This window comes from Oncorhynchus mykiss, chromosome 18 (assembly GCF_013265735.2).
Source record: "Oncorhynchus mykiss isolate Arlee chromosome 18, USDA_OmykA_1.1, whole genome shotgun sequence".
NCBI lineage: Eukaryota > Metazoa > Chordata > Actinopteri > Salmoniformes > Salmonidae > Oncorhynchus > Oncorhynchus mykiss.
Window position 1 is genome coordinate 12,353,470 of NC_048582.1, and position 27,664 is coordinate 12,381,133.

At 44.7% G+C, this 27,664-nt stretch overlaps 1 protein-coding gene across 3 annotated transcripts; it reads right to left on the minus strand.

Annotated features, from left to right (window-relative positions):
- Positions 1–582: 582 nt before the first annotated feature.
- Positions 583–27,524, minus strand: LOC110516060 (glycerol-3-phosphate dehydrogenase, mitochondrial). Of its 3 annotated transcripts, XM_036951317.1 has the most exons (18): positions 27,374–27,524; positions 25,482–25,594; positions 23,726–23,734; positions 22,652–22,823; positions 22,139–22,263; positions 21,755–21,852; positions 18,442–18,605; positions 16,220–16,384; positions 15,992–16,136; positions 14,680–14,873; positions 14,144–14,278; positions 13,523–13,698; positions 12,299–12,430; positions 11,956–12,114; positions 10,041–10,153; positions 4,532–4,610; positions 4,244–4,342; positions 583–3,295 (listed from the first exon to the last, which is right to left on the minus strand). In XM_036951317.1, exons 2-18 carry the CDS (start codon positions 25,581–25,583, stop codon positions 3,170–3,172), a joined length of 2,193 nt encoding a protein of 730 aa, XP_036807212.1. In that variant the 5' UTR covers positions 25,584–25,594; positions 27,374–27,524; the 3' UTR covers positions 583–3,169. The 3 variants fall into 3 exon arrangements, 2 of the variants coding, with proteins under 2 accessions (XP_036807212.1, XP_036807213.1); XM_036951318.1 differs by lacking the exon at positions 23,726–23,734; XR_005037321.1 differs by lacking the exons at positions 583–3,295; positions 10,041–10,153.
- Between the last annotated feature and the right edge of the window lie 140 nt (positions 27,525–27,664).

The window sequence follows — 27,664 nt, forward strand, 5'->3', positions numbered from 1 at the left end:
TGAATGATCTAGCTGGTTTCCGCTGGTTGTGGGGGTATTACAGTTGGCTAACTGAATCTATACATGACCTTCCCCTTGGAGAAGATTAGGTTGTATGAGGCCAAATGATGAGGTCCTATACCCAGTGTAGAGCAGCTTATCTGTACCAGTGACTGATAAATCTATCCTTCCTTAATGCAGGATCATCTAGACTCCATGTGCTTCACTCTGACCAGTCTCTTCCATACATGTAGCTTCATAGTGGTGCTAAGAACAGGTGTCATCTCTCGTATATCCAGTTCTGTACGTTGACTGCTCATCAGAACCTGCTTCATGGAAGGCTGCCATATGAATAGATTTAGTGCAAGTGTCTTGGGTTTGTTTGTTACAGTTCAGTGGTTATAATGTAGGTACTAATTACCTCAGTTCAATGTGTAGTACACCTCAGTCTGAGTACAGTTCAACATGCAGCCGTTTTCTGTATTGTGTTGAATTATACTACTAAGTTCCCTTATGGGAGAATTATCATGCAAGCTTGTTATGCTCACAAATCTGAATGGCGGTGAGCGGGATTGTAAAAAAACAGGGTTTGCTGTGAAAACACACACGAAAACAATGTTGTTGTTAGCAACCAGATACATTTAATGACATAATTGCAGTGTGTCTTGGAAAAGCTTTTGAGATCGACTTACAGTGTTTATTGAAAAAAGAGGACTATGAATCTCTTTCCATCTGGATAAGGCTGGAATTTCATCCAAGCAGACACAAGCAAACATAGACAAAGTTGGCCCTGGCTGTCAAGGCATTGTACTGAAAACTCCCATGTGTCAAAAGACTGATACACATGGTTGGATTCAGTTACAGTAAGAGTACACAGCGGAAGCCTCTAGAATGATTCTCTCAGCCTTTTTAGACAAAACAAGAACACACGCAAATTGTATTACAAACATGCTAACAAGACCAATATTAAGAACCAGTCAGAACACTATCAAAAAATGTGATGTTCCTTTTATCCATTCGTAAAATACAAATTTTCTTTAAAAATAAGTTTTAGAATATGTATCTTTACATGCTTTTTAATAACTGCAACATTAAGACAGTTCAAATATGTAAAATATAGAGGAATGAGTTGGAATAGGTTCAATTCATATGACGTCATACCGTGTTTGAAAGCAAGGCAGAGATCATACATTCCCCTTCAACTGCTTCCCTCTATAAAACCACAAATAATCAGCAGAACTGCAAGTACTAACTTAGTAATAGTACAAATACTGTACAAGCTCAGGTGCACTGCAGACAGATACAGACAGTGAAGAGACATTTCCATACAACACTGAAAAAGGCACAATTTGTAACTTTCTGGAAAGGTAAAGGTGGTCACCTCCAGTTTACAAACAAGTGCAGCGGCAGCAGCACATTGGACTGGAAATGAACGTTCCAGATTGTTCCGTTAATCCTCTCAGCATTAGACGTACATCTCATCACCACTCACACCTCTAGCTATCTTATCTTAAGTTCTTTGAATGATGGAAGGAGTGAATAACATTATAATGAATACATTTTAACATTTAAAATATATATATAATGACGTAGCAATAGCAGTAGTAAAAAAGCATTCATTCTGCCATGATTTAAAAACAGTAAGGATAAAGATGGAGTCAGTTACTTAAGGTGCATCAGACAGACCAGTGTATGCTAGCTAGCAGACAGCAGATATAGAAATGTCGTTGTCACCGGTGTGCCAGGAAAAAAAGCCTTATTATAAACCAGGTAGTTTGGTCCTGTGTGCTGATTAGCCAAAACAGCATTTCAGCTGTGTGTATATCAGACAATATACCAACGGTATGACACAAAAATCTTTGTTCACTGTTCTATTTTTGTTGGTAACTTATCTGTACCAGTTTATAAAGCAATAAGGCACCTCAGGGGTTAGAGGTATATAGCCAATATAGCCCAGCTAAGGGCTGTATCCAGGCACTCCACTTTGCGTCGTGCCGAACAGCCCTTAGCAGTGGTATATTGGCCATTATAAACCGGGTGGTTCAAGCCCTGAATACTGATTGGCTGACAGCCGTGGTATATCACGGGTATGACAAAACTTTTATTTCTACTGCTCTAATTAAGTTGGTAACCAGTTTATAATAGCAATAAGGCACCTCAAGGGTTTGTGATATATGGCCAATATACCACGGCTAAGGGCTGTGTCCAGGCACTTCGCCAACGCGTCATGCATAAGAACAGCCCTTATCCGTGGTATATTGGCCATATACCACACCCCCCTCGGGCCTTATTTCTTAAATATACAATGTGACTGCGGCGAGGAACAGTGATGTAAAGTAGCATGCTGAAGTCAGAAATGAAGACGTGGAAACGTTAAGCTTGAGTGTGAATAAACTGCTTGGTACTGTAATGCCGGCTGTCCCTAACGAAGCGGAATCAGGCGCAACCAGGAAGAACTGGTTCTTGTATTGGAGAAAGGGCATAAGAACCACATCCAAAGTACAGCTCCAGTGAAATGTGGACATCCATAAGACACCGATAACAAAAATAAGACGGAATAATATAACAATAAACTATATTACAAAGCCATATAAGGCGAAGCATTGATAAGATTATAGACCGTATGAACAGTGAGTTACAGCTTTATGTCAGAGGCACTGATTGTCAAACCATTTGACTTTGTAGTAGTGAGAATCCAGTGTGATGGAAAACAGGCCAGATAGTCCCTGTTTCCCTCCATGAAAATATCAATACAAAGAATTATTATAAAAAATGTCTAACATCAAACTACTTTTTATATTTTAGTCATTTAGCAGACTCTCTTATCCAGAGCGATTTACAGGAGCCATTAGGGTTCAGTGCCTTGTTCAAGGACACATTGACCTTCCAGTTACTGGCCCAACGCTTTTAACCACCAGGCTACCTGCTGCCCCAATCTAGCCTCAACTTCACAATAAAACACTCAGGGTTGACACATACTCACCTAGATTAAATTAGGATACAAATCTAGTTTGTACTCTTGTTGTTTACAATATCATCCCTTTCATCATTGTCATTCTTAGCACCACAGCTCTGGTTAGTGTGGTGGTGTGGTGTAGTGGTAATGTGTGGTGGTGTGGTGTGGTGGTACGGTGTGATGGTACGGTGGGGTGGTAATGTGTGGTGGTGTGGTGGTGCGGATGGGCTCTCCTCACACCCCTCCTCCACTGCGGTCCACAGTCACAGGTCCCCTCAGATCCAGGCTCTCCTCAGCTGTCTTCATCAGGATGGCCAACCTGCTGTCAGACACCTGGCCCTTCTTCACAGCACTCATCAGCTGGGAGCAGGGAACAGAGGGAATATAGAGGATGAGGAAACTGTGGCATAGTTGTGGATGTAATGCAAGGTATCAAATTAACGCAACGAGATACGCTGTATGTGTGTGTGTGTGTGTGTGTTAGAGACAGGGATAGAGATACATTATAATGCTGGAGCGTGTTCTGATCTAAGCTCCAGGGGTAGTCAGGCTGTGTCTGGACAGAGTACTCATACTACTGACACTTGTGGTAGTAGTACACTGGTTTTACAGTACCCCAAAGCATTCTGGGATTCTTACTTGACCATGGAAAGTCATCTCCTGTCAACAGTTCTTGTAATAAAGGTATTCTCTGGTCCTCAGCATTATACTTCCTAATTGATCACATGATGACTAATAATGACCTGGAAGTACTGTAGCTCTCTCTCACCCTCATTACCTGGAGTCATTGTCATACGTTTCAGACTGTAATGATCTGAATCTGGTCAGCAGAGAACATACTCCCAGTTAGGCTTTCACACCTACAGCTCCCTTCATAGGAGGGTCTGTCATGCCTTGCCACTCGCAGAAGAGAAAAAACACCCAGCGAACAGAACATGAAAATCCCCTATTCTCCATTAATTACAATGTTGGAATCATGTAAAACTAATGTGAGCATCTATCTACCTGTTCTGTAGCCGAGTGTTAGTGTGTGTGTCTGTCTGTGTGTGTGTGTGTCTGTGTCTGAGGGGTAATTGATCCTTCTCCCTGAGGAGTCTATTATCATGTTCTCCAGCCTGGTCTGTTTGTTCAGCTTCTCATGGTAAAGAGAGAGAGAGAGAAAGAGAGCAGAGATGGGAGAGGGGGCAGATATTGACCATGGGCCTGAGAATTAATGAGTCCTCTTATCAGTGGAGGGAGGAGAGACCATATGTGAAGATGCACGTGCTCACACACACACACACACACACACACACACAAACCACCTACCTGTAAAAACTCGTTCAGCTCCACCTGTCCATTCTTGTTGAGGTCCACTTCGTTGAGGATTTCATGGAGAGCGTTCTCATCAATTTGGACACTGATGTTCTGGGAGGGGGGAGAGAGACCAGGGAGACAAAATATCAGGAAATTATGTTCTGGGAGGGGCAAGAGAGACCAGCAAGGCAAAATATCAGGAAATGACGCCACAGCTCAATGGCCTTTGCACACAGTTTACATGAGCCCTGTCAGCACTTATGGATAAAGATTCCAAAGAGAGTTGTGAAAGTTTCTCACCTGTAAGACCCTCTGAACGTCCACTGTGGTGATGAAGCCTTTACTGTCTTTGTCAAACTTGTGGAACCGGTTTGTGTACCTGTCAATCAAAACAGAGCTATTAACGCAATCTGCATCTCATATCGTGGCAACATCTCAAGGGGAGTGATTTAAGAAGGTCAGGTGGGAGGGAGCAAGTGACCAGATTGAGATTGAACCCTTGGTATATCAGGGGTCCAACTCAATCAGGTCAGTTTCTTCCTAAGAACACGTGTCAAACAAGGCCCGCGGGCCGAATCCGGCCTGTGACATTTCTATCCGGCCTGTGACACATTTCTATCCGGCCTGTGACACATTTCTATCCGGCCTGTGACACATTTCTATCCGGCCTGTGACACATTTCTATCCGGCCTGTGACACATTTCTATCCGGCCTGTGACACATTTCTATCCGGCCTGTGACACATTTCTATCCGGCCTGTGCAATGATTTGTGTTGTCAATTCCTTTTGTTCCGCTTCCGTACAGCTGCAATGCGCTGCACTATAAGTCACACGGACCCACAGCCAGACAGTGCGCTGCACTATAAGTCACACGGACCCACAGCCAGCCAGTGCGCTGCACTATAAGTCACACGGACCCACAGCCAGCCAGTGCGCTGCACTATAAGTCACACGGACCCACAGTCAGCCAGTGCGCTGCACTATAAGTCACACGGACCCACAGCCAGCCAGTGCGCTGCACTATAAGTCACACGGACCCACAGCCAGACAGTGCGCTGCACTATAAGTCACACGGACCCACATCCAGACAGTGCGCTGCACTATAAGTCACACGGACCCACAGCCAGCCAGTGCGCTGCACTATAAGTCACACGGACCCACAGCCAGCCAGTGCGCTGCACTATAAGTCACACGGACCCACAGCCAGCCAGTGCGCTGCACTATAAGTCACACGGACCCACAGCCAGCCAGTGCGCTGCACTATAAGTCACACGGACCCACAGTCAGCCAGTGCGCTGCACTATAAGTCACACGGACCCACAGCCAGCCAGTGCGCTGCACTATAAGTCACACGGACCCACAGCCAGCCAGTGCGCTGCACTATAAGTCACACGGACCCACAGCCAGCCAGTGCGATGCACTATAAGTCACACGGACCCACAGCCAGCCAGTGCGCTGCACTATAAGTCACACGGACCCACAGCCAGCCAGTGCGCTGCACTATAAGTCACACGGACCCACAGCCAGCCAGTGCGCTGCACTATAAGTCACACGGACCCACAGCCAGCCAGTGCGCTGCACTATAAGTCACACGGACCCACAGCCAGCCAGCGCGCTGCACTATAAGTCACACGGACCCACAGCCAGCGCGCTGCACTATAAGTCACACGGACCAACAGCCAGCCAGTGCGCTGCACTATAAGTCACACGGACCCACAGCCAGACAGTGCGCTGTAACATCACTAATGGCACTGACCAAGTCTTCTACCGGACCGAAAGTTTAAACGTGTTGTAGGTTAAATGCCAAGTTTGGGTTCCAACGAGTCATTGCTGTAGCCTACAGGAAATGTCATCTTGACCGGCAAAAAGTTATAACAAAGGATTCAGAAGTGGGTTTACTGAACGTTACTACTAAAGGATTCAGAAGTTGGTTTACTGAACGTTACTACTAAAGGATTCAGAAGTTACTACTAAAGGATTCAGAAGTGGGTATACTGAACGTTACTACTAAAGGATTCAGAAGTGGATATACTGAACGTTACAACTAAAGGATTCAGAAGTGGGTATACTGAACGTTACTACTAAAGGATTCAGAAGTTGGTTTACTGAACGTTACAACTAAAGGATTCAGAAGTGGGTATACTGAACGTTACTACTAAAGGATTCAGAAGTGGGTATACTGAACGTTACAACTAAAGGATTCAGAAGTGGGTATACTGAACGTTACCACTAAAGGATTCAGAAGTGGGTATACTGAACGTTACCACTAAAGGATTCAGAAGTTGGTTTACTGAACGTTACAACTAAAGGATTCAGAAGTTGGTTTACTGAACGTTACTACTAAAGGATTCAGAAGTGGGTATACTGAACGTTACTACTAAAGGATTCAGAAGTGGGTTTACTGAACGTTACTACTAAAGGATTCAGAAGTGGGTATACTGAACGTTACTACTAAAGGATTCAGAAGTGGATATACTGAACGTTACAACTAAAGGATTCAGAAGTGGGTATACTGAACGTTACTACTAAAGGATTCAGAAGTGGGTATACTGAACGTTACTACTAAAGGATTCAGAAGTGGGTTTACTGAACGTTACAACTAAAGGATTCAGAAGTGGGTATACTGAACGTTACTACTAAAGGATTCAGAAGTGGGTATACTGAACGTTACTACTAAAGGATTCAGAAGTGGGTATACTGAACGTTACTACTAAAGGATTCAGAAGTGGGTATACTGAACGTTACTACTAAAGGATTCAGAAGTGGGTTTACTGAACGTTACTACTAAAGGATTCAGAAGTGGGTATACTGAACGTTACCACTAAAGGATTCAGAAGTGGGTATACTGAACGTTACTACTAAAGGATTCAGAAGTGGGTATACTGAACGTTACTACTATAAAGGACAATAGGACACACAAGCGAGTATAAATGAATAAACAGTTGAGTCATCTACTTTATGAAATCACAGCCTGATGCGCTCACATCTGTAAATTCAACATCAATTGCATTGCTTTCGTTCCGTTTACTGTGAGCAGCAGAGGTGTACAGACAAATAACACAGTTCTAGCTAGGCTCCAAACATTTTGCAGTCTGGCTTCGTTTTTTTTAAGCTCGACAATGAATAACCAAAAAACTAAACCTGAGACAAAACTACATGCAAAGGAGGAACATGTACAGTGCCTTGCGAAAGTATTCGGCCCCCTTGAACTTTGCGACCTTTTGCCACATTTCAGGCTTCAAACATAAAGATATAAAACTGTATTTTTTTGTGAAGAATCAACAACAAGTGGGACACAATCATGAAGTGGAACGACATTTATTGGATATTTCAAACTTTTTTAACAAATCAAAAACTGAAAAATTTGGCGTGCAAAATTATTCAGCCCCCTTACTTTCAGTGCAGCAAACTCTCTCCAGAAGTTCAGTGAGGATCTCTGAATGATCCAATGTTGACCTAAATGACTAATGATGATAAATACAATCCACCTGTGTGTAATCAAGTCTCCGTATAAATGCACCTGCACTGTGATAGTCTCAGAGGTCCGTTAAAAGCGCAGAGAGCATCATGAAGAACAAGGAACACACCAGGCAGGTCCGAGATACTGTTGTGAAGAAGTTTAAAGCCGGATTTGGATACAAAAATATTTCCCAAGCTTTAAACATCCCAAGGAGCACTGTGCAAGCGATAATATTGAAATGGAAGGAGTATCAGACCACTGCAAATCTACCAAGACCTGGCCGTCCCTCTAAACTTTCAGCTCATACAAGGAGAAGACTGATCAGAGATGCAGCCAAGAGGCCCATGATCACTCTGGATGAACTGCAGAGATCTACAGCTGAGGTGGGAGACTCTGTCCATAGGACAACAATCAGTCGTATATTGCACAAATCTGGCCTTTATGGAAGAGTGGCAAGAAGAAAGCCATTTCTTAAAGATATCCATAAAAAGTGTTGTTTAAAGTTCGCCAGAAGCCACCTGGGAGACACACCAAACATGTGGAAGAAGGTGCTCTGGTCAGATGAAACCAAAATTGAACTTTTTGGCAACAATGCAAAACGTTATATTTGGCGTAAAAGCAACACAGCTCATCACCCTGAACACACCATACCCACTGTCAAACATGGTGGTGGCAGCATCATGGTTTGAGCCTGCTTTTCTTCAGCAGGGACAGGGAAGATGGTTAAAATTGATGGGAAGATGGATGGAGCCAAATACAGGACCATTCTGGAAGAAAACCTGATGGAGTCTGCAAAAGACCTGAGACTGGGACGGAGATTTGTCTTCCAAAAAGACAATGATCCAAAACATAAAGCAAAATCTACAATGGAATGGTTCAAAAATAAACATATCCAGGTGTTAGAATGGCCAAGTCAAAGTCCAGACCTGAATCCAATCGAGAATCTGTGGAAAGAACTGAAAACTGCTGTTCACAAATGCTCTCCATCCAACCTCACTGAGCTCGAGCTGTTTTGCAAGGAGGAATGGGCAACAATTTCAGTCTCTCGATGTGCAAAACTGATAGAGACATACCCCAAGCGACTTACAGCTGTAATCGCAGCAAAAGGTGGCGCTACAAAGTATTAACTTAAGGGGGCTGAATAATTTTGCACGCCCAATTTTTCAGTTTTTGATTTGTTAAAAAAGTTTGAAATATCCAATAAATGTCGCTCCACTTCATGATTGTGCCCCACTTGTTGTTGATTCTTCACAAAAAAATACAGTTTTATATCTTTATGTTTGAAGCCTGAAATGTGGCAAAAGGTCGCAAAGTTCAAGGGGGCCGAATACTTTCGCAAGGCACTGTAGACCTATTACAGCGTGGCGGCAGAATCTGGGGTGAGCTGTTGTAACTTCTCAAGGGATATATTCCCTGTTGGACTGTGATGTTATGCCTTTCATACAGTAGACTCCTGGTATGTCTCACCCTAACACAAGGCCATTGTGTTCCAGAACTGTTGCTTGTATAAAGATCTGTTGTGTAAACAATATGATTGTATGATCACCTCCCACTATATAAGAACATTTGACCATTTATTCTTTGAGTTCTTCCCTGACTGCGATCAGAGACAGATCTACCTTGCAGCTGCTCGTATGCATTAAAGATTTGTATTTTATACAATTAAATAGTTTCTGTCTTAATCTTTGGATTGAGCCTCGGCTGACTACTCATCTACAAGACATGTTGAGTGTACCATTCAGCAATGCTGCATTCAACCGCACCAGTGATCCATGCCGTGCAAAAAAATGTAACATGTTTTTAAGTGTAAATGTTACAACAACCTAGCTACATTTATGTCATTGTTGTTATTAAAAACGTTTTGATTAGGGACGCAGCATATTATGCACATTCACAAGCATAGCAGCAAAGGCTGGACAAATATTACTGAGCTCTTCTTTGGTTTTAATTTGTTAAAAATGCTATATACACAGCATCCTATGTACATCAGTGGGCATTGTAAAGGGTCATATTTTAATAAAACAATGACTAGTTTGGATCAGTTGTATGCACACATTTTTTGTTAAAAAAAACCCACATAACTGGCTATGTATGGCCCGCGAATTCATTGTGTTTTTTCAATATGGCCCTGTGCTGGTGAGTTTTACACCCCTGCCTTAGAGATTAAAGTAGACAGGAAGTAGAGAGTAAAGTAGACCAGAAGTAGAGAGTAAAGTAGACAGGAAGTAGAGAGTAAAGTAGACCAGAAGTAGAGAGTAAAGTAGACAGGAAGTAGAGAGTAAAGTAGACCAGAAGTAGAGCGTAAAGTAGACAGGAAGTAGAGTGTAAAGTAGACAGGAAGTAGAGTACTTTGCCACTTCCTGTGTGTCCAGTGTGATCTCTGTGGTCCCGGTCAGCTGCTCAGAGCGGGACCTGTAGCCCATCTCAAGGTACAGGAACTTCTTAGCAGCTTCCAGCTCCTCCTAAACAAACCATGGTAGTGAAGAGAAGTTACACTACATGACCAATAGTATGTGGACACCTGCTCATCGAACATCTCATTCCAAAATCATGGGCATTAATATGGAGTTGGTCTCCCCTTTGCTGCTCCTACAGCCTTCACTCTTCTGGGAAGGGGTTCCACTGTGTTAGAACACTGCTATGGGGACATTATTGAGGTCGGGCACTGATGTAGGGCGATGAGGCCTGGCTCGCAGTCGGAGTTCCAATTCATCCCTAAGGTGTTCGATGGAGTTGAGGTCAGGTTTCTATGTAGGCCAGTCAAGTTCTTCCACACCAATCTCAACAAACCATTTCTGTATGGACCTTACTTTGTGCACAAGGGCATTGTCATGCTGAAACAGGAAATGCCCTTCCCAAAACTGTTGCCACAAAGTTGGAAGCACAGAATCGTCTAGAATGTAATTGTATGCTGTAGCGTTAAGATTTCCCTTCACTGGATGGAACTAATGGGCCTATCCCGAACCATGGAAAACATCCCCAGACCGTTATTCCTCCTCCACCAAATGTTACAGTTGGTACTATGCATTGGGGCAGGTAGCATTCTCCTGACATCTGCCAAACTCAGATTCATCCATCAGACTGCCAGATGGTGAAGCGTGATTCATCACTCCAGAGAATGCGTTTCCACTGCTCCAGAGTCCAATGGCAGTGAGCTTTACACCACTCCAGCCGACGCTTGACATTGCGCAGGGTGTGTTCGGCTGCTCAGCCATGGAAACCCATTTCATGAAGCTCCCAACAAACAGTTATTGTGCTGAGGTTGCTTCCAGAGGCAGTTTGGAACTTGGTAGAGAGTGTTGCAACCGAGGACAGACGATTTTTACGCACCAGTCCCGTTCTGTGAGCTTGTGTGGTCTACCACTTCGCAGCTGATCCGTTGTTGCTCCTAGATGTTTCCACTTCACAATAACAGCACTTACAGTTTAACACAGCAGCTCTAGAAGGGCAGAAATTTGACGAACTGACTTGTTAAAAAGGTGGCATCCTATGACGGTGCCACGTTGAAAGTCACTGAGCTCTTCAGTAAGGCCATTCAACTGTCAATGTTTGTCTATGGAGATAGCTTGGCTGTGTGCTAAATTTAATACACCAGTCAGCAACGGGTCTGGCTGAAATAGCCAAATCTACTTTTGTGTGTGTTATATATACACACACACAGTGTACATTATTCAGAACTTTAATCGTAACTAATGTAAGTAATAATTAATGAAAAGGGATCATAGCTAAATGTAACAACAACTGAAGTAAAAGGAACTCATGCATCTTGTGATAAACCTGTGAAGAGCAGGACAACAGGAATAGCAGAACTGGGGGAAGGTTTACACACACACACACACACACACACAGCCACAGCCCCCTGGAGAGGGAAATCCAGGAAGGGCGTAGATCCTACTATTATACTCTGACCTAACAACAGTTCCAGCGCTCCTACAAGCTGACTAGCAGCACATGGATTTAGGGTTGGTCCTATTCAATCAAAACATTATTATTAGTCCACTGAGTGAGAATGTACTGTAGTCACTGAATCATTAAAACAATGGTTAGATTAAAACCGGTCCTAAGTCTTTACTGGACAGGAAATACAGGGGCAATAATTCATTAAGTTAAAAATGGATATTAAGGCAAGTTCTTTTTAAAACATAAAAAGTATTTGGTTGTTTGTATATGTTATTTAAAAGTGTTCTAAAATAGTTCCTGTAACACTGCCAGGCAGTCATTTGAACTACAGTCTAGTAGACAGGAACAACAGTTTGTGACGTACCGTCCTCTTCTTGTCGCTCCAGTCCAGCATCTTGCCCATGATGTCTACGATGCGTGGCAGAGCCTCATCAGCAGCCTGCACGTTGAGGAAACCCAGCCGTGTGCGCCTGGCGATCACATCGATGGCCGTACAGGCATATTCCTTAACAGCATACCTCACCTGGAAGGAGGGTGGGGGGGTGGAGGGGGGGTTTCAATTGGTTAGATAATAGAATGTAATAGTCTATGGTCATGATGTGTGTGTGTGTGTGTGTGTGTGTGTACATCAGGAGAACATAAAAATGCAGTATTTTACAGATCTTATGCAGTATCCTGTAGTAGTCTCAACAGAACACATATTGTACCTCACTCTCAATGTAAGGGAATTCAGAGACCAGTCTATTCCCTACGATGGGCCACCTCTTCCCAGTGACACGCGCCATCTTGGCCACGTCGAATGCTTTCCCCCCGTACGTTGCTGCCAGGTGCTGGGCAACCTGTGGAATGATGGGAAAAAGGCCACTATTCAGTCAAAACAGCAATCCTTGTTTAAGGTTTTACCAAGACAAAATGACATTGCTCATGTGTTGTGAGAGGACATTGTGTGGGTGTCATATAATCATGAAACAAGGTTTAGGGTGACACTTTTTGATTAAAGCCCAGGTAATGGTTTTGTTTGAATATGCCCCATGAAGACCTAAGGCAGAAACATTGTTATAAATAAATCACCTGGGGACATAAGCAGCAGTGTTAGGCGTTTTCCTTTCTGTTTCCCATGAGTTTGAATATGACTCACAGCGTTTTGCCAAAGACAGTATTGAGAGAGTATTGTGAAACGCAGCAGGCAGCTGTTCAAAGGCAACTCCTTATGGTTCGATACGATCTTTCAGCAGACAGCTCCAATGTTTTGGATATGCTGAGGTGGGTGATGGGTAGATACAGTTATGTCTATGATTTATCTTGCGTTTGGACCAAACAAGGGGTTATTGCTATTCAGATGGTTGGCTTAGCTCTCTCACCAAAAGGTCAAATGCTGTCAAAATATGAGCACTGACCTTTTGGAATATTCTAGAAAACACCCTAATGGTGTGGAAGGCTTTCTCTAACGAGAAGTTAACATAGATAGGAAGCGGAGCGCTTTCCTACCTGGTACAAATGACTTCTAAAACCTTGAAAGGGAAGTACACTGGTCTGGACTAGAGCCCTCAAACTCAACTCTGGACCGCAAAGCCAGTTCCACTGCATTGTTCCCCTCTAATCAGGGACTGATTTAGGCCTGGGACACCAGGTGTGTACAATTAATTATCAGGTAGAACAGAAAACAGGCAGGCTCCGGACCTCGTAGGGTAAGAGTTGATTAGCCCTGGTCTAGAGCCTTGGATCAATCTCCCTGTGTACTGCTGTCTTGTAACGGCGACATCATCTCAACATTTTCAACCCCCATCCAACCGTTAACCAATGTTAAATGTTCTGATATATGATATACAGTGACTGTGTAACCATAGTGCAACTGACAATGCCTAAGGGAGTATTATATATCCAAAATGGTGGCTAAAGACAGAATGTCTATGGGAAGGGTCTGTCCCCACCTCATTCTCCAGGCCGTAGTCCTGCACCAGTCGGATGTACAAGGTGGGGCTCCAATCTTGGCCCCCCTCCAGCACCAGGCCCACTGTCTTACTGGGCCCGCCCCCCAGCCTGTGGGCTGCAACCGCAGCGTCCAGGGTCTCCTCTGCCATGGAGCGGTACGTTGTCCACTTCCCACCTGGGGTGATGGGATCATCCACATGTTACACACACATACACACCAGATACGATAGGGGGGCAGGTAGCTTAGCGGTTAGTGAGTTGGGCCAGTAACCGAAAGGTCTCTAGTTCAAACCCCTGAGCCGACAAGGTGAAACATCTGTCAATGTGCTCTTGAGCAGGGCACTTAACCCTATTTGCTGAGGGTCACTCAGGAGGAGTTGGGATATGCAAAAACACATTTCCAATTCACACATGCATATAATACACACAAATCCAAACACCCACCAGATGATCATTATTATTAGATACAGGGCCAGACAGAATACAGGACATGACCTATCCAATTTGATCAGGAAAAGTTCTATAGGCTAAGAGCCATTGACAGCTACGAACGGCCTAGAAACTACTACAGCTGTATAGCACGTCATCAGGATACCACTTGTTTTAGAGTAGGTACTGACCTGCAATGGTGACCAGGCCGCTGTCGCTGACGTTGACTATGTGGTTCCTGCAGATGGACTGGGTGTCTTTAGAATTGGGGTCAGTGACCAGAGGACGGATACCACTCCACGCTGCCAGGACATCTCCTCTCCTCACTGAGGACCACCGGGCGAGGACAGAGTCAGTATTACACACAAGGTTCCATTAAATCAGATGACCACATCCTAACACATCTTATCACAGGTCCTAGAACCAGTCAGAGAACACAGGGAATCTCATCTGCATGTGATGACAGAGATCATTACCTGAGGCACAGAGGCATTGAACAGGTGTTACATCTAATGACAAAACCACATCAAGCTAAACAATCAGAAAATCAAGCCTGTAGTGTCTCCAGCACTTAAAACAATTACTAGCTACTGCGCTGTTCCAAAGTCAACGTTACGTATCCTCTACGGCAGAGGTAGTTTGGAGGTTACGTACCCTCTACGGCTGAAGTAGTTTGGGGGTTACGTACCGTCTACATAAGGGCAGATGTAGTTTGGGGGTTACGTACCCTCTACATCAGGGCTGAGGTAGTTGCGGACTTCGTTCAGGATGAAGTTGATGTCTTCCTCCCTTGGGATGGGGTGGGCGGTGATGTCAGTGGGCGTGTCCGTCGTCCCGGCTATGGTCATCTTCTCCCAGGGCAGGAAGAAGATGACACGGCCGTCGCTGGTTGCCGGGTCCAGGAGACCCATGTTGTCAGGACTACAAGAACAGGGCAGAGGGAGGAGGGGCTATGGAAATGACAACTACATTTAGGAAGACCTGGTTGGTCAGCGCTGCTGAATTGAAATTCCCTCATTAAAAATAAAATTACAATTTTCAATTCATGAGTTGAATTTCAATTCATGACCTAAATTTACCTTGTGTGACAGTGTGGCGCTGTCCCTGGTGTGAAGGTGTGACAGTGTGGCGCTGTCCCTGGTGTGAAGGTGTGACAGTGTGGTGCTGTCCCTGGTGTGAAGGTGTGACAGTGTGGTGCTGTCCCTGGTGTGACAGTGTGACAGTGTGGTGCTGTCCCTGGTGTGACAGTGTGACAGTGTGGTGCTGTCCCTGGTGTGACAGTGTGACAGTGTGGTGCTGTCCCTGGTGTGAAGGTGTGACAGTGTGGTGCTGTCCCTGGTGTGAAGGTGTGACAGTGTGGTGCTGTCCCTGCTGGGAAGGTGTGACAGTGTGGTGCTGTCCCTGCTGGGAAGGTGTGACAGTGTGGTGCCGTCCCTGCTGGGAAGGTGTGACAGTGTGGTGCCGTCCCTGGTGTGAAGGTGTGACAGTGTGGTGCCGTCCCTGGTGTGAAGGTGTGACAGTGTGGTGCCGTCCCTGGTGTGAAGGTGTGACAGTGTGGTGCCGTCCCTGGTGTGAAGGTGTGACAGTGTGGTGCCGTCCCTGGTGTGAAGGTGTGACAGTGTGGTGCTGTCCCTGGTGTGAAGGTGTGACAGTGTGGTGCTGTCCCTGGTGTGAAGGTGTGACAGTGTGGTGCTGTCCCTGGTGTGAAGGTGTGACAGTGTGGTGCTGTCCCTGCTGGGAAGGTGTGACAGTGTGGTGCCGTCCCTGCTGGGAAGGTGTGACAGTGTGGTGCCGTCCCTGGTGTGAAGGTGTGACAGTGTGGTGCCGTCCCTGGTGTGAAGGTGTGACATTGTGGTGCCGTCCCTGGTGTGAAGGTGTGACAGTGTGGTGCCGTCCCTGGTGTGAAGGTGTGACAGTGTGGTGCTGTCCCTGGTGTGAAGGTGTGACAGTGTGGTGCTGTCCCTGGTGTGAAGGTGTGACAGTGTGGTGCTGTCCCTGGTGTGAAGGTGTGACAGTGTGGTGCTGTCCCTGTACTGTACCTGTAATAACCAGGGATAACTATGTGAACCCCAGCACTGGGCTGGCAGATGTTAGTGTTTTTCCCGTCGTCCATCTTCCTCAGAGAGTCCGTGAACGGTCCCGTGGCGTTAATGACACATTTGGCTCTGACGTCAAATTCATTTCCTGTGAGAGATCATAACTGTTTCAGTCAAAAACCACTGTCATACTGTGTCTTTGTGTGTGTGTGCACATACAAGTGTGTGTACCTGTGATAACGTCCCTGCAGCGCGCCCCACAGACCTTCTCCTTGCCCGTCCCTGCGTCTGTTTTCTTCAGCAGGTGGACCACCTCTGTGTAGTTAGCGATGGCAGCACCATGTCTGGCTGCTGTCAGGGCGATCGCCAGGTTCATACGAGCATCGTTATGCTGTCCTGTAGCGGGGGGGGGGGGGGGGGGGGTGAAGGGTGAGAGACGATAGGAGGGGGTCGAAGAGAAATAGAAACAAATAAGGAAGATTTCCTTAGAGGTGCTCTATGCAGAATTGTTCCACCATTTCCTGGTTAGCCTAATTCCAGTTTATGTGCCAAAACAAGCAAGCATAGTGTAGAGAATCATTGTACCATCTAAACCGCTGTGAAATATATTTTCCATAAACAAAAATATAGTATTTTCAGCTGTTTTGAAACTGGTGTACAAAACCCAAAGTAAAAGACAAAAAACTAAACTTAAGAATAGATGCATAGAAATAGCACACACAGAACAGATCTACCGCTTCTCAGACTTTCTTTCAATGAGAATGACAGATCTATAACTCACATTTCTATGTGCATGTGTGGGAATCTAATGTGTGGGAATCCCTTGCAGGGGCATTTGGTTCATTGCTGCCCTCAAGGCCCGGTCCTAAGCCATGCCTGCTGGTGCTACTTAAATCACTAGTCAGAGAGCTTGTGGGATGGGACAGACAGCCAGGGCTGGGCTGGGCAGTGCTGGCTTGGGGTGGGCTGGAGTGGGGCTGGGGTGTGCTTGGCTGGGCTGATGTCTCACATTAGGCAGCAGAAGGTGTGACTGGAGACCCTGTCGTTAACCCAAAATATGATACGTCTAACAAACCAGTTCATGGTTGCTTGCTGAAAAAATACAATTACACACTTGTGCAGAATGAATTAGTAAGAATGAGGACTCCTGTCTCTCTGTGTGTGTGTGTGTGTGTGTGTGTTGGACCACACTGGTCTCCTGGGAAATGAGTAACGCTGGTGAAGTCTAAGATCCCACCCGGCAGGGTGAAGAACAGGAGGAGACAGAGCAGTCTGGCAGTCAGACCACGGCACTGCTCTCCTCTTCTCTGAGCCGCAGTAGCAGAGAAGGTCAGCTTTTGAAATGTCATGGCCGTGATTGTTCCAGACGGAATAATTGGAGAGAAAAGACCCCCTCAGCCTCCTGGGGGGGAGGGGTACAAACCAACCCAACAATGCTGCTTCAACCCAACACAAAACCCCTCCGAATATTCTCTGTTTGCTGTAGGACAGTCAGCACACCCAGAGACAATATATACACAAACATTCTGCCTGGAAGAAATGTTAAGCTACAAATATGTTCTGCACATTTCAAATGAGCAATAAACAAAACGCATTAAAATAAACAAAATGCTAAAAAAATATCAACATGCCTCACTCTTCCTTAGAAAGTCAAGTGAGTAAATGTGATGATCTGTTGCTCAGGTATCTGGCCTGGTATATTATCCCCCTCAGAGAAGAGGTTGTCTTTCCACTCTTGGAGAGACCTAGTAGAATCTAAATGTAGACTGACTGATTCAGGTAGCCTTTAGACACAGAGTTGGCTGTTGTTGGTTTGAAAAAGAGAGGCCTCCAGTCAACTAATGGGACATTCTCTGCACAGAGTACACCCAGATAGAGCCGGAACATCTGATTGGTTGTCTCCGTGCCAATCCAGGCCACGCACACACTACACAGCCTTGGCCCAAGGCACATAGAGAGCACAAGCTGCTCGCAGACGCATTGGTTCAGGCATCAATGGACATGTGAGATCTGATGGCCACCGGCTGCCTTGTGTCTTGTCTTGTTGTTGACTTGGGTCACATTCAATCACACCCACACTAAAGAAAAATTATTTTGTTACTGTTGGGAAAAAGGCAGTATTTTTATGAACATGAGTTTTGTTTAATAACAGTGTAGGCTAATATGAATTCTTAATGTATGGCAAACCGGCCCTAGACATAGCCCACTTAGCAAACAGAAGAAAAGCATCTTGATAAATGAGACGGTTATTACCATCCTATCGGAGCATTACTGACTGAAGTGTTGGTATGTCCAACAACACTTACACATCTTAGTCATTTAGCAGAAACGCTGTTATCCAGAGAGACTTACAGTGAGTGTAACACATTTTGGACCAGTTCCCCGGATCCAGACTAAACCTACTCCTGGACTAAAAAGCCCTTTCAATTAAGATAATAATGAGAAATACTCACCATCATAGTAGACGATGGCTCCCACCAGCTTGTCTTTCTTCAGCATGGGGAAGAGTTCCAGAGCCTTGTTCTTACTGAGGACATAACTGCTCTTCAGACACTGGCCTCCAGCTACCAGGTCGTACATCTTTATACCAGCCCAGTAGTATGGCAGCTGCCACCATCTATAAACAGATAGTACAGTACATCTTTCTACCAGTCCAGTAGTTCATCTAAGATGGTCGCCGAAGGGGATGGCTGACGTTTTACATGCCTGTAACCAATTGTGCTATTTTGTTCATTTTTTTGAGTTGTTTTTACCTTATTATTTAACTTATGTTGAACATAATGTACATAATGCTACCATCTATTATGACCGAAAATATCTTCTGGATATCAGAACTGGGATTACATACCATGAACTGGAAGAAGCTTTTTCCTTTAACGAGTCTGACGAGAAAGATTTACTGCTCTCCTGGGAACAAGCCCAGATCCTCTTCATTTGCATGAAGAAAAGACGGAGGAAAAGATGACGCAGATCGGGCTGCCTTTTGAGAATCCGGAGACGAGCGAGTAAACTCCCACTGCCATCAATTCTACTTGCTAATATGCAATGATTGGAAAATAAAATTGATGACCTACGATTACGAATATCCTACCAAACGGACATTAAGAACTGTAATATCTTATGTTTCAACGAGTCGTAGCTGAACAGTGACACGGATAATACAGAGCTGGAGGGATTTTCAATGAACCGGCAGAACAGAGAAGCTACGTCTGGTAAGACGAGGGGTGGGGTGTGTGTCTTGTTGTCAATAACAGCTGGTGCGCAATGTCTAATATTAAAAAAGTTTAGAGGTATTGCTCGCCTGTGGTAGAGTACCTTATGATAAGCTGTAGACCACACTATCTATCAAGAGAGTTCTCATCTATATTATTCGTAGCCGTTTATTTACTACCACAGATCGATGCTGGCACTAAGACCACACTCAACCAACTCTATAAGGCCATAAGCAAACAAGAAAATGCTAATCTAGAAGCGGCGCTCCTAGTGGCCGGGGACTTTAATGCAGGCAAGCTTAAATCAGTTTTACCACATTTTTCCAGCATGTCACATGTGCAACCAGAGGGGGGGGGGGGGAAACTCTAGACCACCTTCACACACAGAGATACGTACAAAGCTCTCCCCCACCCTCCAGTTGGCAAATCTGACCATAATTCTATCCTCCTGATTCCTGCTTACAAGCAAAAACTAAAGAAGGAAGTACGAGTGACTCGCTCAATACGGAAGTGGTCAGATGATGCGGATGCTACGCTACAGGACTGTCTTGCTAGCACAGACTGGAATATGTTCCAGGATTCATCCAATGGCAATGAGGAGTGTACCACCTTAGTCTTCAGCTTCATCAATAAGTGCATCGACGACGACATCCCCACAGTGACCGTACGTACATATGCTAACCAGAAGCCATGGATTACAGGCAACATCCGCATCGAGCTAAAGGCTAGAGCCGCCACTTTCAAGGAGCGGGACACTAATCCGGTGGCCAATAAGAAATCCCGCTATGCCCTCAGATGAACCATCAAACAAGCAAAGTGTCAATACCGGATTAATATTGAATCCTACTACACCGGCTCTAGATGAGCTAGTTTGGGGGTTACGGCTAAATGCCTTACAAGCTCGCTTCGAGGCAAGCAACACTGAAGCATGCACGAGAGCACCAGCTGATCTGGATGACTGTGTGATAACGCTCTCGGTAGCCAATGTGAGGAAGACCTTTAAACAGGTCAAAATTCACAAAGCCGCGGGGACAGATGGATTACCAGGACTTGTACTCAAAGCATGCGCAGACCAACTGGCATGTGTCTTCACTGACATTTTCAACCTCTCCCTGACTGAGTCTGTAATACCTACATGTTTCAGGCAGCACCCTAGTCCCTGTGCCAAAAGAAGTGAAGGTAACCTGCCTAAATAATTACCGTCCAGTAGCACTCACGTCGGTAGCCATGAAGTGCTTTGAAAGGTTGGTCATGGCTCACATCAACACCATCCTCCCGGATACCCTAGACCCACTCCAATTTGCATACCACCCCAACAGATCCACAGATGGCGCAATCTCAATCGCACTCCACACTGCCCTTTCCCACCTGGACAAAAGGAACACATATGTGAGAATGCTGTTCATTGACTACAGCTCAGCGTTCAACACCATAGTGCCCACGAAGCTCATCACTAAGTTAAGGACCCTAGGACTAAACACCTCCCGCGGGTCGAGAGTTTCAAGTTCCTTGGTGTCCACATCACCAACGATCTATCATGGTCCATGAGGGCACGACAAAACCTATGCAGTCCCCCTCAGGAGACTGAAAAGATTTGGCATGGGTCAACAGTTCCTCAAAACGTTCTACAGCTGCAATATCGAGAGCATCCTGACCGGTTGCATCACCGCCTGGTGTGGCAGCTGCTCCACATCTGACCGTAAGGTGCTGTAGAGGGTGGTGCGTACGGCCCGGTACATCACTGGGGCCAAACTTCCTGCGATCCAGGACCTCTATAATAGGCGGTGTCAGACGAAAGCCCATAAAACAGTCAGAGACTCCAATCACCCAAGTGATACTGCACGGCAAGGGGTACCAGAGCGCCAAGTCTAGGACCAAAAGTCTCCTTAACAGCTTCTACCCCAAGGCATAAGACTGCTGAAAAATGTATCGAATGGCCACCAGACTATTACATCGACCCCATTCCCCATTTGTTTTGTACACTGCTGCTACTCACTGTTTATTATCTATGCATAGTCACTTCACCACTACCTACATGTACAAATTACTTCTGTAACCACACACACACTGACTCGGTATCCCCTGTATATAGCCTCGTTATTGTTCATTTATTGTGTTACTTTTTATTATTTTTTTAGATAATTTGGTAAATATTTTTTTTTAAACTCTTCTTGAACTGCACTGTTGGTTTGTAAGTACGCTTGTAAGTAAGGGCTTGTAAAGTAAGCATTACACAGTAAGGTCTACACTTGTTTTCAGGGCATGTGACAAATAAAGTTTGATTTGATTTGATTTAGGACAGCAGCTGCCACCATCTATAAACAGACAGTACAACATATTTATACCAGCCCAGTAGACAGAGTACATTCAGCCATTACATTTATATGTTGGTCATTTAGCAGATGCTCTTATCCAGAGTGACTTAAAGTCAGTGACCATTCAAGGTGACCATTCGAGGGTAACCATTAGAATAAACAACCACCACACACTCAGAACATTTTCAGTTGAAAGGGTATAACACTCATTCTACTAACTGTGTGGACTCATGTCTTACTTGTAAACAGGGAGCATGATGGGTAGTGGGGCAGACAGATGAGGGGCGATGTCTAGCAGGTTGGAGCGCTCGTGGAGAGCCTCTTTCACCATCATGTACTGAGAACGGGGGAAAGAGGGGTTCAGAGGTCAGTAAAATGGGTGGATAACATCTAACACATAACACAGTACTTGTTGGTAGAAGAGTAGGAGTATACCCGTAGCATTCACACAATAGCAGACCAAGGAAGGATTATGGGAAACACCTAGTGCCCATCAACCCTCTGAATCTTCCAACCTCTCAATCTCTTTTCAATGATAAAATGTCCACAACAGGGTAAAACAAAGCAATGTGATCCCAGAGGGAACCAACTGTCAGGCAGCATGGGAAAAACGAGCCGTTTACCTGTTCGTAATCTAACTTCATGATGGCCTTTTGGAGGTATCGTACTCCCCCGTGGATGAGCTTGGTGCTCCGGCTGCTGGTCCCCGATGAGAAATCATTCCTTTCCACCAGGGCAGTCTTGAGGTCTAGGAGAGCAGAGACAAATCAAGACAAGAGCAGGATTTAGACAATCTGAAATATCGCCCCATTCCCTATATGGCACACTACTTTAAACCAGGGCTCATAGGGTTCTGGTCAAAAGTAGTGCACTATATAGGGAACAGGGTGCCATTTCAGATGCACCCTCAGAGTCAGAGTTATTCAGGAGGCATTTGGTAGGTTATGACTTCCATGTGCTTCTCCTGTCGTGTAATATGCATGAAGGGAAAATGGCAAGGCATGCATATTGCATTGAGGGCCTCATAATATTGAGAGAAGAATATCCTCGACTCTCCTGCACATTGACTGAAATTGAAATGTAATTGACCCCAACCAAAAAGGTTTTCCAAAATGGTGCAGTTCGTGGGGACTCACTGCGTGTGACAGCGTCTAAGGCACATCCGGAGCCCGTGGCCCCTCCCCCTACGACAAGGACGTCAAACTCCTCAGTGTCTTGCAGGGTGGAGAGCTGAGCCTGTCTGGTTGGGAGCTCATCTTTAAACGGCTGCTTTAACTCCCCCTCCGCCGCTACGTACGCCAGCCGTGCCTGGACAACATGCAGTACAGGCACAGTTACATTTGTTTTGGTGGAGGCATTGTCTTTTGTGACAGACTGAAAATAATCAAGATTTGGCTCTGGCTTCAGAGATTAGTGAAAGCATAAAGCGATGTCTTAAAGCCTGGATAATCTCCTCTGGGATAGATGTGTCTACATTGTCACAGCAACATTGTCACGACCATAGATATCGATGGTCACAACAACATCAGGTACCCATATCGGTAAGGGTTGTACCCACAATCCTATTCATACAGAAAGACCCCTGCTTGCAGTACTTAGATAATAACAATGATTCCTGGTGTCTGATTTGCAAAAGCACAAAAGAACTCAGGGAAAATAGAACAAAGTCAAATCAAGTCTGTTGTGAACTCAAGGATCATGGGGACAAGCAAGTTAAGCATGGCTGTCGTAGTCAAGCATTTTATTCATTTTCTATTTAGCATTTTATTCTCTAAATGATTACATCGAGCTGCTGCGATGCCACTTGGTCCATTTGACTTGCAAATCTGTGAATGAAACCCGGGCATTTGTAATTTAGGGCCGTAACAGCAAACAAGATCAAATAATTAGTGTCTATTTCCATGGACGTGCATATTTAAAACACCCACAGACAATTAAGTGGCATTCTGCCCTGCAATCACGTTGAGTACATGGAGTCAGTGAGACAGTGGATGTCATGCAAATGTCCAATCCCCCACCGCCAGAAAACAGGAAAACGTTCAAGCAGAAAGAGAGAAAGAGATTGTGCCCTTGTCACAGAGGAGACCAAACAGACATATTTATCCAATTAGCAGTAGATTCTGCAGGGTTAGTTAGTGATGGCCTCTGTCGTCCGCATGCCTGATTGCAGATTATTATCATTTTTTCGGAGGTGTTTCACTTTTGCTTACCCATTTATTCTTGTTTGGGAGGAAGGTGAGGGGGATGATGAGATATTATACCAGGATACAGAAATAAAGGTTCACATTAGGACAAAGGGTCACACAAAGGGTCAGATGCTTTAGACAAGTGACCTGGTACGTCACTAGTAATAACAGACCATTGAAATAGAAGATATACTGTAAGACGTATTTATATCTGTGGCGCTGATTAGGTTCAAAGGTCAAGAGATGCACCCGTTTCTCTCTTTCTAACGTTACCCACGCGACTCCTTGGCTATTTCAATCCCTGGTCTACAGTGATGCAGTGGTCACCTGGTCTCAGATCGGTTTGTGCTGTCAATATAGTCATTATGTCAAACATGTTCGGCACAAACAGATCTGGGACCAGTCTAATGCTTTTTCACACAGCAGTTGCCCTATTAATAATATGAAGTGATGCATCGCCATGGAAACATCGTGTATTTTGACCAGTTCCCTGGAGTTTCAGACGCTATGTTATATGATCCACATGAGCTTCATCAGATTTGAATAAATGAAAAATAATGAAATAAAAATCAGGACTCCCATTCCTCCTCAGTGTTTTTTTGTTTGTTTGTCACCAAAATAGTGCTGATTATTTCACTGTACTAAACAAACATCAAAAGTCATGTTCCCTTCTTTTTTTTACGCAAATGAAACAAGGCATAAGAACTTCTCACGTCACATAGCTAAAGTCCATCTTACCACTTCATAAGGCAGTTTATGGCAAGTTGTGACAGAAAGTAAGCTATTTTATGATCAGGGTTGGTCCCATTGAAGGTCAACTTCACTCTACACAGCTAAAGTCCCATTGAAGGTCTTCATATTCAGGTCAACTTCACTCTACACAGCTAAAGTCCCATTGACTGTCGTCACATTCAGGTCAACTTCACTCTACACAGCTAAAGTCCCATTGACTGTCTTCACATTCAGGTCAACTTCACTCTACACAGCTAAAATCGCAATGACTGTCTTCATATTCAGGTAAACTTCACTCTACACAGCTAAAGTCCCATTGACTGTCTTCACATTCAGGTCAACTTCACTCTACACAGCAGTCCTATCTGAGCAGCATAGTCTTGAATAAAAGTGGAACACATTCCTCAGTCTAGATAAGACATGCCCAGATGCATGTTGACATTTATTGTCATGAATCTTGTCCTGGAGGCAGAACTGAGCCATTTCCACGAGACAGGCCAGCTGGAATGTCAAAATTGGCTATATCGTAAAAATGCATGAAAATAAAAATTTGCTTTTTGGTCTTAATTTAAGGTTAGGCATTAGGGTTAGCAGTGTGGTTAAGGTTATGGTTAAGGTGTGTGCCAGCTAGTGACCACTCTGCAGAGCTGCCTACAGTACATTAGTCATCCCAATAAATGCCAACCTGCTGCCCAGATGGGCGTTCCCTATAGACTCCCAGGAGCATACCCTGCCATTGTCAGATGCTGTCCCAGCATTCCCTAGTAGACTCCCAGGAGCCTGCCCTGCCATTGGCAGACGCTCTCCCACTCTCAGTACTATCTATAACCTGCTGCAGAGGGACTCTGAGGTGTAATTTACAGGTCCTGACTTTAGAAACAGACTACCACAACCTTGGCAACATAAAGATGAGATTAGAAAATGTTATTGTCCTCAATGCAGCATACAAACTCAAAATCCATACAAGTATGAGAAAAACAAGTTTACAAAACACAAGCAGATTGTGTGAAATGCAACCCACTACATCATCGCAATGTCCCAGGCCTACCTGTGTCTTTCTGTATTCCGACAGTTGTGATAGGCCCAGAAGAGCAGCGGCCGCCCCGGTCCCGATGATAGCTGTCCCTTTCAAGGCCTTCCGGAACGCCATTGATGCTGTTCCTGCAGAACCACACACAGCAGTGGACTGAGTTAGACACACTGGGTTATATTGCAATGACATGACAGGTGACCATGTGGAGAGGGCGTGACAGGAGGGCAAAGAGCCAATCGGCTAGGGCCAGGTGCTGAGGGACAAGGTGGGGGTAAGGGGGCATGGGATTCACAGGCAGAAGTAGTGGAGGAGAGTGTGGGAGCCCTGGGAGTGTCTGTGTGAGACACTTGGATGACAGCTGACTTTTCTTTAACATTCTTACTTGTCTGACAGTTAATTGTTTTTTTAAACCTTTATTTAACTAGGCAAGTCAGGTAATACAATGACGGCCTACTCCAGCCAACCCCTAACACGGATGACACTGGGCCAATTGTGCGCCGCCCCTATGGGACTCCCAATCACGGACGGTTGTGATACAGCCTGGAATCGAACCAGGGTCTGTAGTGACGCCTCTAGCACTGCGATGCAGGGCCTTAGACCACTGAGCCACTCAGGAGTTAAGAAGACACCTGGTTCACCCACTCAGGTGCAGTGACATTCTGACAATCTGCTTAAAATACATTTTTTTCAATATATTCTAATCTACAACTGAGCAAACATCATAGTGGTGTGTGCATGCACACCAGCAGCTCTTGTTTCACTAGGCCAGAGGTAATGATTTCCTTCATAAGATGAGGAGAATTTAAAAAATTTCTGTCATTTTCTTATCTGTCATGAATGTAGGTAGGCAAATCCTTTTGGATGAGACAAGCTGCGTTCTGTGTTTATTACCTGTGTATTATGTGTTCATCAGATGGATCATAAAATCAAATATTTGATAATAAGAAAAAAAGTACATGTAGCATGACATCGTCGTGTTGATCCAGTGAATGCGTTAAGAGTGCGGCAGGTAGCCTACAGTACTAGTTAGAGTTACCCCAGTAACCGGAAGATTAAGCAAGGCGCTCTGTACTACTAGGGCTGACCCGTAAAACAACACATTTCACCGCACCTATCCAGTTTTCGTGAAAATAAAACATATTTTTGTATTATTTGTTTTTATTATTATTAATACTCAGCATAATTAAGTATAGGAGAAATGAATGGGGAGGGGTCTTACAGCCCCGCCCACGCAGAGAGACAAGTACATTATTGGTTTCAGAATGGCATTACTTCCTGGTGACACATCTCCAACGTAACACACCAGGGCCAAATCCCACATGACAGCAGCCGTTTACTCAACTGAATGACAGAAAATGAAGAAATTACACGCGAGATACAGACGCCACCATCCACATAACATACAGTAAATCCCTCTAAGACAACATTTTAGCTTGAGACTTGTTGTTAATGACAACAAATTCACATGCAAGAACGGTGACAGCAACTCATATGAAGGTTCCGAGTGTTTACACAAAAACGACAACGTGAATTTAGAGGACAAACTAACTTAGCATTTGTTCCAATTCTTATAAGTTACATAAAAATAAAAAAGTAAATCCATCCCCATTTCGGTGATACTGGTTATCCAATGCAAATGCAACAGGAAGTAAATATAACTCTATTTCACAGTGTTTTTATTCTATAGAACGGTGTAAAATAAAACAGAATGCCGTATCATCATCGTACCAGAAACAGAACAGAAAACGTTGAAGGTGCACTGGTGAGAGGGTTCTAGCAATACGTACAATGCCGCATTGACGTTCGCCATGATATTGTCTGGCTCGCTGCCAGTCGCTCAACTTTTCATATTATCAATATAACAATAAAGAAAGGGCACAAATATTTATTCTAAATCGTTCACTTACTGATTTTCTATGTTCAATTGATGATAACGCCGGGAGAACGGTGATACAACTCTGACAGCCAGGAGAACCAGGAAGCAAAGATTAGTTGACTGACATATGGGTAGACCAATGGGATTACACAATTACCCAATCAGGTTGGAGAGGGCGTTGCTATAATAATGAGGTAAGTGAAGGGCAAAATTGCACAACGTTTCCTCAGGAATCCCCATCCTCAATAGTGCGGGGTCACTATTTAGCCACAAGTGTCACCAGCCCTAGTCATTATTTTACATGATTGTTGTTTAGTATCTT